General features: G+C 40.1%; 1 protein-coding gene across 1 annotated transcript in view; it reads left to right on the forward strand.

Annotated features, from left to right (window-relative positions):
* ZFPM2 (zinc finger protein, FOG family member 2) overlaps positions 1–13,609 on the forward strand; it is a 328,000-nt gene that overhangs the window by 135,457 nt on the left and 178,934 nt on the right. The window contains exon 4 of the mRNA XM_035125261.3: positions 3,086–3,204. Coding sequence (XP_034981152.3) covers positions 3,086–3,204 — 119 coding nt within the window. The remainder of the gene's footprint in view (positions 1–3,085; positions 3,205–13,609) is intronic.

Consider the following 13,609-nt stretch of genomic DNA (forward strand, 5'->3'; position numbering starts at 1 on the left):
TTCAAATGAAAAATGTCAGTGGCAGAAAGGGAGGCTGAATTATTTTTTTAAAGGGTTTTCAAAGATTCTCATGATTCCTAGTATCAGTTAAATGTGACATGTCCATAGACATGCTTGCTTTTTAATGTGTTAAAGCAGACAAATACTGCTGGTTTCATCTTTATGCAGAAGAAATCATTGCTCTATATACACATGTACGTATAATTTTCTGTAAAAAATATATATGCTAAATTCAAATCAAGTTCTGAGGAAAAATTAGGACAGGTGTTTGTCCTAAAGTACCCATTTTACTCTTTGTGAAACTTTAAAAGGTCGGGGAGTATAAATGTAAAACACTATTGATAGCAGTATTCTTCTTCTTCTTCTTCTTCTTCTTCTTCTTCTTCTTCTTCTTCTTCTTCTTCTTCTTCTTCTTCTTCTTCTTCTTCTTCTTCTTCTGTGTGTAATGGCCGCTTGCTAAAACACAATAATCCGAACTGAACCGAACCCTTTGTGAAAAGTGTGCATAGCCCCTTTAGGAATTTTTCACATCCTTTTGCAAAAGGGTACAAAACTGCTTGCAAGAGTGTAGACTTGGAGGGTGAGGAGAGGAAATGGGTCACTGCTGCTGAAGCAACTGTGCCAGTGTTCCCTGCCTCCAATGCAGTGCAGCCTAATGACTACTTTGAACGTACACTGACATTGTTCCTTAGTTAGTCACACACTAACTTTTTTTCCTTCAAAATTACATTAGGAAACTACATTGCTACTTTTGCTTGATCAGGGTAAATGTCTTGCTGAGCAAAGCTGGTAGGCAGTGAAACACTAGTGCACTCTGTGGCAAGTTGGAGAGCATCAAGCTGGTTGCCTCAGCAATAAGGGTGTATTTTCCCCAACCCAAGGAGAGAAAGGGCAATGAGGAAGCTTCATTTTGCCAGTGACATCACCAGATCGTTAAAATATGATTAGTTTTGTGATTCCATGATGTCATCAAATTTACTATCTGATCCCTTTTTGGCTGCGATGACACAGTGCAGAAACTCTAGAAGATACTGAAATGGCAGTATCTTGGAGCTCTGAACAGACATGGAAAAAATGTGAAAGATCAGTAAGGCATTTATACACCCCAAGCCCACATTTTCCTTGGAAAACGTTTAGGTGTGAAAGCACAGTACTGTTCAAAACACATACTCATTCATTTTGATTTTGCTCAGTCTGTGAGCTTTTTGTGAAAATACAAGTTGAATTTAAATAATACCTACTTAAATGGCTTCTAGTACACACATTGCTTTTTAGATATGTCTGAAACTATCACCACATTAGATGGATTTTACTCTTCACAGATCCTTAGCCAGTGTATATCAGTATAACTTCACATGCAATGATTATGCAGATTTAAAGTATCTGAGAAAGCATGCCTAATTTTTAGTGGGCTATTTTTGGAATTTGCAAAATCAAAAATGAGATTTTAGAGGGTTTGGAGAACATTCAGACTGCCATGCTCATTTTGAACTCTTAGTTTACCCTGCATATTAGAATTGGTTCAGATATTGGTTGGTATAAACTTTGAGGGAGGCTCCACTGGCTGGAAGTTCCTACTGTGTTCCAAAAAAGAAAGAAAGAAAGAAAGAAAGAAAGAAAGAAAGAAAGAAAGAAAGAAAGAAAGAAAGAAAGAAAGAAAGAAGGTACTAATGAGAGATTGTGGACACTTCTTCTATGGACACGGATTTTTGTACAAAGGGAAATATCTCCACTATCCCCCTACAGACCAGATCCAGTGACGGGTGCAAAGGCATGTATCCTTCCCCTGTGTTTCATTTGGTTGGAGCTAAAAGGGATAGGCTGTGTGTAGGGGAGGATTTGTAGTAGTGCATTTTAATGATTGTTTTTAGCTACTTTGTTTTTTCTTGTTGTTTAGTCATGTAGTCGTGCTGACTCTTCATGACCCCATAGACCACAACACGCCAGGCACTCCTGTCTTCCACTGCCTCCCACAGTTTGGTCAGACTCATGTTCGTAGCTTTGAGAACACTTCCAATCATTTCGTCCTCTGTCGTCCCCTTCTTCTTGTGCTCTCAATCTTTCCCAATATCAGGGTCTTTTCCAGGGAGTCTTCTCTTCTCATGAGGTGGCCAAAGTATTGGAGCCTCAGCTTCAGGATCTGTCCTTCCAGTGAGCACTCAAGGCTGATTTCCTTCGGAATTGATAGGTTTGATCTTCTTGCAGTCCATGGGACTTTGTTTTTAGCATACTGTATTTTACAATTTATGTTTTAAATGTTGTAAGCTGCCTTGATTCCCAACTTGGGAGACAGGCAGGCAATGAATGAATGAACAAACAAATGAATGAATGAATGTGCTGTTTGGCAGCAGCACCCTATGCTCTTGCTCCACCCAATTTTTTTATAAGAGAAAGGCTAGATGTAGGGCAAGATGCACGTGCGCCAGACGCTGAAGGCCAAAGGAAATTTGGTGAAAGGCTGGATTTGTCATGCATACCAGGGTTACCCAGCCCAATGGTAAAGGTTCACCTAAGATTTACTGTATGGCAAGAAAGACTTAACTACTTTATGCTCTCAGCAGAAAGTAAGCTACGCAAATCCCTTTTGACAATATAAAAGATAGGTTCACCAAAATGAAGGCGAGGAAGAAGTCATTCAAGCAAACTACCTTTTAAAGTTCATTATTATTGTAATAAAGGATGCTTTGTTTGAGTTATGCAAATGTTTGATGGTTCCTGGTCTTAATATTAGTTTTTGAAAAACCTTTATAAATACAATGATGATTCATAATTTCCTGAGATTGAAAAATATTCCTTTTGCGTTTCATTAAAGTAGGTTAGGTAAAGTAGATACATTCATTAATAAATACGAACTAAAATATGCTGTTATCTACTGACATAATTTTTGAGGGGATATGCAGGAGGAGGGTCTCAAGACATAGTCCGCCATACCCCAGATCCAAGATTACCTCTCTGTGGTCCTGACGATGTTGGCTGGGCTTATGAGGGTTGGGGTTCAACAACATCTGGAGGACTGCTGATTCCCCATCCCCAATTTAAGTGGAGGTACTCTAAGCAATGGGTTTTTTGTTTGTTTGTTTCTCAGGAGAATTGGAGGTGTTCCAGAGGGATGGAGAGCGCAAGATCCAGAGCCGACAGCAACTTCCAGTTGGAACAACATGGGGACCATTTGCTGGGAAGATGGATTTGAATAACAACACAATGGTATGTTAAGATGATACTGAACACTGAAGTACTATTTCCTGTTTCTTTTTTATAAGCTGCAATTTGCTACCAAAGAGATGTCCAAAGAATAGAAGAAGGTAGGCTGTGAAAGAAATTCTATTGCTAACTTTCATTATTAGTGCAATTCAGATTTTTTCTGTAGCAGCATCTAGGGTATATTTATTTAAACGTATATACACCAGCCTTCATGATCTAAATCCCAGGGCAGTTCACAATGACATGAAACACAGGAAACCATTACAGTATAATAAATCAGTGGTGTAAAAGCAGCAGGTAAAACAGCTTGAACAATACTAAAACACATGGCTAGCAGAATTTTAAAATGTGTGGGATGAATAAAGTGTTTTTCTGTGAGGCTAAAAGATAACAATGTTAGCACAGGCAAGCCTCCCCCTTGTTAACATCTACAATTGACCTTTGATGAAGGCCTTAGCTTGCTATGGGGGGGGGCAATTTGGATTCAGTTTGCATTTAAAGGTGAGCTTACCTAATTTGCACTTTCCAAAACAAAACACAAACTGAAATACAGCCATCCTTCAAAATTTGTACTTCTATGAATTTTGGAATGCAGAACTGTGGACAAGCAGTGCATACAATGGGTAAACTGTGCATAAAAATGCATATATTGGGCAAAATAACATACAGAAATGCTTTATATAAGGGGCCATGGCTTTCAAAAATATGTACATTAGGCAAAATTCTACACAGGAATCTATATTAAAATAAATTTGGGGGAAGCTCATGAATTTTCATGAGGACTTTTAAGAAAAAAACAATTTGTAAACTGATGTGGAAATGTAGAGCCCTGTATTTATGATAGGAAAAATGGAACATTAAAAGAATCCAAAAAAGACAGATCTGCCTATCCCTAGGGATGATTTTAAAGTGTGAACAATAGGGGGTAGGTGCTGTGGTAGACCTGGGATGGGAATTCAGCTGTCTTTTGCTGAATTTGGAACTAGGAACTTAAGATGGATGTTACAACCTGAAGCATAGGATGCAGATGGTACACCTACTTCACCAAGCAGGACTAAATGTCCAAGGGACTAAGCAACTCAGTGACCAGCCCTATTTTCCTCTGTACCTAAGAGCATAGCTGCCAAGTTTTCCCTTTTCTCGCGAGGAAGCCTATTCAGCATAAGGGAAAATCCCTTTAAAAAAGGGATAACTTGGCAGCTATGCCTAAGAGGGCTCTGAGCCCTGGGCATTCGCATATATAGATAGCTTCATGCAGGTGTGCTAGCTTGGCCCCGTGACTGTAGGTGCCAGGGCCACTTAATTTGTGGGTGCCTGGCCCTTCATGAGAAATGTTGTGAGTGCTTGAGCACCCTGGGGCCTGGGGAGCTGGTGCCTATGACTTCATGGGTCTACGTTCCAGGTTCAACTCATTAAGGTCCTCAAGCCATTGAGTTATGTCAGTTAAGTTATTCTGGGCATAATCCATATGTCTTCTGTTCTTAATAACATATGTTACTTTATTTCTCCAGTACTATATGGTAACCATTCATAGTGAAAGACATGAATTTAATAACAATTTGCCAACTCATATTAGCTGGAAGTAAAGAAATAACTGTTATTCAGTTGTTGTTTAGTCGTTTAGTCGTGTCCGACTCTTCGTGACCCCATGGACCATAGCACGCCAGGCACTCCTGTCTTGCACTGCCTCCCGTAGTTTGGTCAAACTCATGTTCGTAGCTTCGGTTATTTTGTTATTTTGTTATTCAGTTATTTTGTCATATTGATGAGTGTGCTGCTTTCTATATTAACTCCACTGAAATCAAAGGTACATAGATTTTAAAGAACATTTTATATCACTATAATAAAGGAATTACAACATAGGCAACCTATTATGGTGTGATGTATTTGTTTAGTGGGGTTAGACGAGGAATAGTACTTTGTGACTTGATTTAAGAATGTGTTGTTTTTTAGAGCTATTTAGGGCTGAACCAGAATGAGAAGGGGGTTACAGTTAATTAAAAACTTTGCTTTCCCCTATGTACTCTCTTCATTTTGAGGACTGAGACTTGGTCATGGGATGAAAATGTCTGATCATCCAGAATGAAGGGAGAAAGCATTTCCCTCAATCAGATTAGTCTTAGTGATAAAGTCACATAGCAACTTCTGGTTGGAAACAACCAGAAGTGTTTAGCATGTAATCCATGATTAGCATGTAATCCATGATTGAATGAATTTCTATGACTTCCTGTTGTTGTTGTTTTTTTTGTTGTTGTTGTATCAGTAATAGCTACTGTTGTTTTAAATGGTTGCAAACAGGTATACAGTGTGCAAAGAAAGGCAAATAGGGATATTTCATGAAAATTTCTACATCAACATCCCTGCATTTTCCTTGAAAATATCTGTGGGCCAAATTTTGGCACAGTCCTGGATGTATTTGCATTGGTGTCTTTCTGACTTCTGCCGTTATTTTGTAGCTTACTGTCTCTTTTAGAAAAATATAATTATAAAAATGGATCAAAATATGTAGGATGTCTAGAGCACTATTAAAGCACCAAATCTTTTTTTCATCACTCCCTGCTTTGTGCAGTAAATGTTTCTACACAATGGAAATTCTGAATGTCACAATCTAATCAAAGCTGAGCATTTTATACTTCCATTGATATCAATAAGAGAGAGATTGAAATACATACTTAAATCTACCATTGAACATAATGGGACTTAATATTGGCGACATTGTGCTCGTTCCTGCTCCCTTCCTTACAGGCCCTTTCCCACCTGGCCTGGGAGGGTGGAGCCCTGGCTGACTCCAGCTACAAAAGCTGAGGCTGGTGAAGAGGCCAGAGACCATTTTAGCTAAAGATCCACCCTGCTTAAAATTCTGAGCTGGATCCTTTCCAGCTGGAGGAAGACAGAAGGTGAAGAAAGAGAAATTATATTGCACAGTATATAAAATTAAAAATTATATTAAGCGGTATAGAAATTAAATAATCTAATATAATCTAATTTGTTTCCTTACAATAGCTTGTACAAACGGGACCCCTATATTTAAAACACAGTTTACTGCACAATGTGTTGTTTATTTAATGTGTTGTTGTTTATTTATGTAAAAACATAATTATTCAAATTCTACCCACCCACTCCTGTTTTCTGTTGGGTTGGTGTTTTAAACATTTATTATTTATATTTCCCAAGAGACATTTAAACAGATTATTGATATTTCTGAAGATACAGGGAAAATGGGGTAATAATAGTTATCCATCAATTAAAAGAGAAAAGAAATAGCATTAGAAAACTCTCAAAATTGGGGAGGCATATACTGTAACTGAAGTTATTTTGTATTAGATTCAGGTTCTCTGTGTGTTAACCTGACTTCTGAGGTGGCCAAGGAGTGTTTGTGAGTGTCCTTTCTTTCATTCTACAAATCATATCTGTGGTGGTCTGCACTCTACTGCCCATACTTGCAGGAAAGGCCAGTCCAGGACATCATGGATTTTTGAGGAAGTGCAGGCTGGGAAGGTTGCAGATTGCCAAGAGATAATTGTATTACGATGGAAGAGGACACTTTTTTCACACATACCCCCCTCAGCCACCTCATAAATAAAGGTAAGTGCAACTGCTAAAATGAAAATATAAAATAATTTCTTAAGTGTCCTAAGAAAGAGAAGGGAACGAGCCATTTCTGCAGTCCCTGCCTGTTTGGAGGAATGCTGTCCCCAGGCAGGCCCGCCTGGCACCTTCATTGCATATAGTTAGGCGCCAGGCAAAAATGATTCTCTGCAACCAGGCTTTTGACTGATTAAATATTCTAAAATGTGTGGGAGAAGGGTTATTGGTTTGTTTTTGTTTTATTGTGTTGTGTTCTCGTTTTGTATTTTTATGTTGTGAACTGCCCTGTGATCCTTGGATGAAGGGTGGTATACCAATTCAATAAACAATTATAATAATAGAATATGAGAGTGGAATTTGGCCTATTACTACTTGGCCTCCCCTTCAAGCAGTGGCTTGGTCACTTAGCAGCTGGCCCATGTTCCTGAGACAGAATACTCAACATTGTGGTGTTTCCAGGGAAATTGTATCCCAGGAACATAGCAGGGTGACTGGGAGTAAACAAGCCACTGTTCAAAGTGGTGGCAAGACTTTTTTATTCAGAAAAAGAAAGGAAAGAAGAGAGAGAAAATCTTCAGCTGCCTATTAAGACACCCAAAATTATTAGAATTGGCCAACCCCAAAAGTCAATTAATAAGCACACACACATACTTTTAGTAAGGGATTGATGATTGTGTGAAGGAAAATATATTTGTCCCAGTTTTAGTAATTACACTTCTTCTGACAATGTATTCGTATTAACCATGGCACCAAACATGTTGCAAAAGCAGCAGCACCATGATGATGCCATTTAACTCTTCCACATATAAGGCACAAATGCAGTATCTCAGTGGCCAGGAGGACATGTAAGCTGTAAGGCTTTGCTCACATTGATATTAAGCGGAATAGTTTAAATCACAGGTTTCATCTATTCCCCAAAAGTAGAAGCATAGAAGCATGTATGTTAAAATGAATGAACGTCAGTAGATTCTGCAAGGAGCCACTGAATACTTAACCAAAGGGGAAGATATAGTTCTCATGGTATACTTGTATATTCTCCTTACAGTTGGTGGATGAAAATGATATACTGGTACTTATAGCTTCCATTTGCATCTATCCAAACTTAGCAATTGGAGCTACAGGGTCTGGTATCTCCCGACGTATGCTGTTATTAATTGTTTGATGATGAGTACAGTAGCACTTTTTTGGCATGCTTTTCTTATAGAGAAGTCACCTGTGCTTCCCCTTTACTCTGCCTCAAAATATGCACACTGAATACTCTTTTTAAACTGGTTCATATTTCAAGTAGTGTTACGATTCTGAGTTTAAACTCGTGGCAAACTCAGGGGAGCCAGTGGACTAATTAATTCAGCACAGTAATTAATTAAGTCACTGTGCCAGATGTCAAACACTTTTTAGATCTTTCAAGTTCCTATCTTGAATTATGTTAACAATATACATCTCAAAACACTAAAGGTTGGGTGCATTGAATAAACTGATTGAAGTTTCATTTGTCAATGCAACAACAGCAACAGAGACTTGGTCAGATTCAGCTAACAAAAATGAAGAATTGTGAAGGCAGTTAGCCAAAGGACTGAACTCCATTAACCTAAGCAGTGTACGCTAACATGAGGTTATTGGGTGGAAGCTCTAGGAGATGAACTAAGAAGGAGATGTGCCAAATGTGTCTGATTCATAAATTGGTAAAGGGTCACACTTATATAATAACAGTGGCAGAATGTTACTGTCAAATATTTTATATTGATTGATTGACAGAAAAGCTTTAAATACTTTTATTCTTCACAAATTATACCTCTGAGCATGTTGAAATGGAGAGTTTTTGTCTGGAGGAATTCCCTGGTACTTTTATTTTTAGTTTCTTGTTTCATTTCCTGGATAGGCTTTCATTTACTGAATAGACAGTAAATACAGTGCTTCAGGATGCAGGTGGCGCTGTGGGTTAAACCACTGAGCCTAGGGCTTGCCGATCAGAAGGTCGGCGGTTCGAATCCCTGCGACGGGGTGAGCTCCCGTTGCTCGGTCCCAGCTCCTGCCAACCTAGCAGTTTGAAAGCACGTCAAAGTGCAAGTAGATAAATAGGTTCCTCTACAGCGGGAAGGTAAACGGCATTTCCATGTGCTGCTCTGGTTCGCCAGAAGTGGCTTTGTCATGCTGGCCACATGACCCAGAAGCTGTATGCCGGCTCCCTCGGCCAATAATGCGAGATGAGCGCCACAACCCCAGAGTTGGTCACGACTGGACCTAATGGTCAGGGGTCCCTTTACCTTTACCATTACAGTGCTTCAGAGTTAAATAAAAAAATTCCTTCAGTAGCACCTTAAAGACCAACTAAGTTTTTATTTTGGTATGAGCTTTCGTGTGCATGCACACTTCTTCAGATACAGTGAAATGGAAGTTTCCAGGCACTTATGTAGAGAAGGGGTGGGGAGGGGTGGGGATGGGGAGGGGGGATCACTCAGAAGGGTGGTGGAAATGGGTGATTGACTGACTGATAGCTGTTGATGACCGGAAACGACTGCAAATGGTTTTGCATGAAAAAGCAAGGGTTGAGATGGCTGAAGATCGCTTATCATGTATAATGAGATAAGAATCCGATATCTCTGTTCAAACCAGGTCCCTCCATGGTTTTGAGCTTGGTGATAAGTTGCAATTCAGCAACTTCAGTGCTTCAGAGTTGTTGTCGATGATAAGGATGCCATTCTTCATTAAGAGCATGTCATGATTATTTTAGGCTCTGTGGCTAACATGACATGTGAGCCAGAGTAATGTTGTAGTGGTTAGAGTGCTGTGGACAGAGTAGGGATGCAGGATAAATTCGGAGTTCAGTTTGTAGTTTAATGCAAATTCACTTGCTGCGCACACAAATACAATGGAGCCAACCTGTGAAATTTGCACTTCTCCAAACGCCCCCCCCCAAAGGATTTTGCTTGCAAATGTGTGTGAAAGGCAAAACTACATACAGCAATATGTACATTAGGATAAACATATGTTATAATCCTTAAGAATTTTCATGATTGAAATGTGAAGTGAATTCATGATTGAAAATAATGAGAAAGACAGTAGAACTGAAATTGACAGGTTCCTCCATCCCTAGGGATAGGGAGAACTGGATTTAAACCCTGCTCAGCCATGAAGTGTCTTTGAGCCAGCTGGTATCTCTAAGCTTTACCCACCTCACAGCATTGTTGTGAGGATAAAATGGAGTGGGGGTGGGGGAGAGAGAGAACCTTGTACATTGTTCTGAGCTCCTTGCAATTTTTATACGCAGGAAAAATATGTATTAAAAGCAGAATTTGAAGGGCACTCTACCCTTCTGGATTTTCATGACAGTGTGAGATCATTTCAGTTTTGTAAGATACAGATAGCTATAAATCCAGCTATAAATATTCACCAGTTCTAATTCCTTAACACACAGGCAGACACATGTACTGTCATACCTCTTTAAACCTACTAATAACACTAACATTGTCATTGTTTTTCATAAGAACTTATGCATTTTCCATATCAGCTTGTAAAGCTAGAGCATGGGTGGGGAACATTTATCAGCCCAGGACTGCATCCCCTTCTGAGGGCCATGTGCTACTGATGGGCGAGTCCAGAAGCAAACATGGGCGGGCCAACAAATGCAAATGCTACCTTTGTACAGCATATTAGTTTCTACACCCCACCCCTCTCTAGCCTCCATTCAGACAGGCAAGAGACATTATTGGAGTTCAAGGGCACATTCCAGCAAGGCAAGAACACTCAGGGCACAAAACTGTGCTCCAGGGACCTGATAGGCTTGGAGGGCCAAGTTTGGCCCTACTCTAGAATATATTATCAAACATTATTTGGTGATATAAAACCGGGGTAGCCAGCATGGATCCTGTCTTCCAGATGTTGTTTTATCACAACTCCCATCAGCTCCAGTCAAAGTAGCCACTGGTCACTCAGTTATGGGAGTTGTAGTTCCATAACATCTGGAGGGCACCAAATGCTGCTCCAGAAATAACTCAATTTTATTTTTTAACGAAAACATTGTCAAGCATAAGCAATTGTGTTTCCCCCTTTTCCTTACCATCAGGATACTTCTTCTCAGTGTATACAAGTACCTATGCACACATACAATGGAGCACTCCATGCATCTTATGAAGATGCCCACAAAAGCTTGTGCAGCTAACCAATAAACTGGTTAGTCGTTAAGGTGCCACCGGACTGTCTGTTGTTTTTGCTACAACAGACTAACACAGCTACCCTTCTAGCATTTGTATGATACCAACTGAGTTATGTTAATCATTGGTCTCTTCTTTCGAACTTTAAGGGAATGAAAGAGGAAAAAATGTGAAAAGATTCCTGACTGAAGCAGATAGTTCTAAGGGGAGATGTGGCAAAGGATGTAGAGCACATGATGAAAGTAAAACAGTGGTCCGTGCCATTACTTCATTAATCAAGTGGAAGCATTCTGAAAAATGTTTTTCTTTGGCTGCAGTCATCTATTTTTTGGTGTTAATCTATGCCCTGTGGCAGGGTTTTGTGAAACGAAACAATGAGTTGTTGTATCATTACCCCCCCCCCCCTTATTGTTGTTGCCCCTGTCAGAAAGAAGAGAGGATGATTCAGGTCTGTATCAGTCTGATAAGAAAAAGAGGATTCAAAATGGCTGGGACGAGAATCTGTGGGAGTGAAGCTGTGCCGTTTGGGGCCAGGCAACCAATGGGATATAGCAGAAGTCTTTTAATAGGATCCTGAAGGTTCACTGGCAAAAGCTGTTTGCTACTTCTAGGAGATTTCCTAATGAAACAGTTTGATTAGAAAGTACTGTGTGACTGTCTCAGGGGCTGGAGTTCAAAATACAGTTAAGTTATTCACTTGCTAATCTTTGGCTGGGTCAGTTCAGGGCAAAAACCTCCTATCTATACAGGCACAGCCACTTGTATAATTGTTACACTTAAAATTTCAGAGTTTGCCGGTCACATTTTTTTTACCAGAGAGATCAATTGAAACTACTGGAAACCTACTTAGGCTTGTTGTGACTGGTGATTTTAAATTGTGTTGGTGTTTTTGTAACAGAGACTTCCAGCTCATTGTGTTATTGGATAGGCTTACTAAAGTTGCCCAACTCTAAGAGAAGAGTTAAGGTAGAAGAGGCTGTAGAGTCTTCTTCTCTTTTTGTACCCCCACTATTTATACTCCAGCAGCTTTCCTCCAGGCCTAGGCTACACATTATGTTTACCATGAGGACTGCCTTCCCTGTGATTTTCGATCACTCAGCTGTAATGTATAGCGGCACTCACTGTGTGAATCAGGGCTATCATGTAGTGAGTTTCACCTTCTACAGTGGTACCTTCAGTTACAAACGCCTCAGGTTACAAACTCCGCTAACCTGGAAGAGTTACCTCGAGTTGAGAACTTAGTCCCAGGATGAGAACGGAAATTGTGTGCCGGTGGCACAGCGGCAGCAAGAGGCCCCATTAGCGAAAGTACACCTCTAGTTAAGAACAGTTTCAGGTTAAGAACGGACCTCCGGAACAAATTAAGTTCGTAACTAGAGGTACCACTGTACTTGGAAGCCAGTGGTAGCAGACCCTCCAAGTGTCCCTATTTTCCAGGGGTGTCCCTGATTTAGAGAAGCCATCCAGGTTCCTGATTGGATCCTGGAATGTCCCGCTTTTCCTTAGGATGCCCCTATTTTCATTGGAGAATGTTGGGGGGGGGGTATGGTAGGATGTCCCTGTTTTCATTGGAGAAATGTTGGAGGGTATGGCATTATCCAACCCCTGAGCTATCTGAAGGCAATCCTGTATAGGGAAGTGGGTTTTAAAAAAAAATTAAAAAATGTTTTTATATATGTTGGAAGCTGCCCGGAGTGCTGGGCAACCCAATAAAATGCATTGGGTATAAACAGTAAAATTACCATTATGGAATGGGATGTTCCTATTTTCATCGGAGAAATGTTGGAGGGTATGTGGTAGTGTGGGAAAACCCATTATTTTGTGTTTTACAGTGGGTTTATGATATATGGGGTACTTTTCTCAGTCAACAGGACTCCTGTCTTGTATCACTCAATCCCCTGTTTTTACAAAAGATGTTCTCAAGCAGGGGTAACCAACATAGTATCCTCCATATTGTTGCTGGACTACTGCTCTCATAATCCTTGACCTCTAGGTACACTGGCTGGGGCTGATGGGAATTGGAGTGCAACAACATCAAGAGTGCAGCATAATGCATGTCTTCCTCATTTATAGCTGAACCCCAAACAGACCTGAACCAACATTCTTAAAAGATTAATTTCTTTCTTATCCTGTGCTATGATTTCTGATTGAGGGTGTCACTACAGCAATCACATCTGTGCACCATCATGTTCAGAGCACACAAAGGCATTCTTGATGTCTAACTATGAGCATCTGAACATGAATGTATTTTAGAAGATGGCCTGTATTGGAGGCAGGTGATAATGGTTTTGCACTGATTTATTGGAATTTGTTTTGTTTTGTTGGGATATTTTATGAGGTTTGCATTTCATTAATCTGTCATTATCCAACTTCATATTCTCAGCTGGGTGGTAGTGCCATCATAGAATCATAGAGTTGGAAGGGACCCCAAGGGTAACATAGTCCAACCCCCTGCAATGCAGGAATCCTGCCTTACAGCCATCTCTGGCTTGAATCAAACCACCAAGCTTTTGGTTAACAGCCAAACACACTGACGCATTGTGTAACAAATCAACCAAGCCATTGCTTCTGTAGTTGCTTTTAAAAGTCTGAGGAGTCAAATAAATTGCTTTAAATGTCTTGCATTTTCCTAAGCTTGGGGTGGCTGCTCCCTTGTTGCTGTAGCCCAG

This window comes from Zootoca vivipara, chromosome 8 (genome assembly GCF_965207765.1).
Source record: "Zootoca vivipara chromosome 8, rZooViv2.hap1.1, whole genome shotgun sequence".
In the NCBI taxonomy this organism is placed as follows: domain Eukaryota; kingdom Metazoa; phylum Chordata; class Lepidosauria; order Squamata; family Lacertidae; genus Zootoca; species Zootoca vivipara.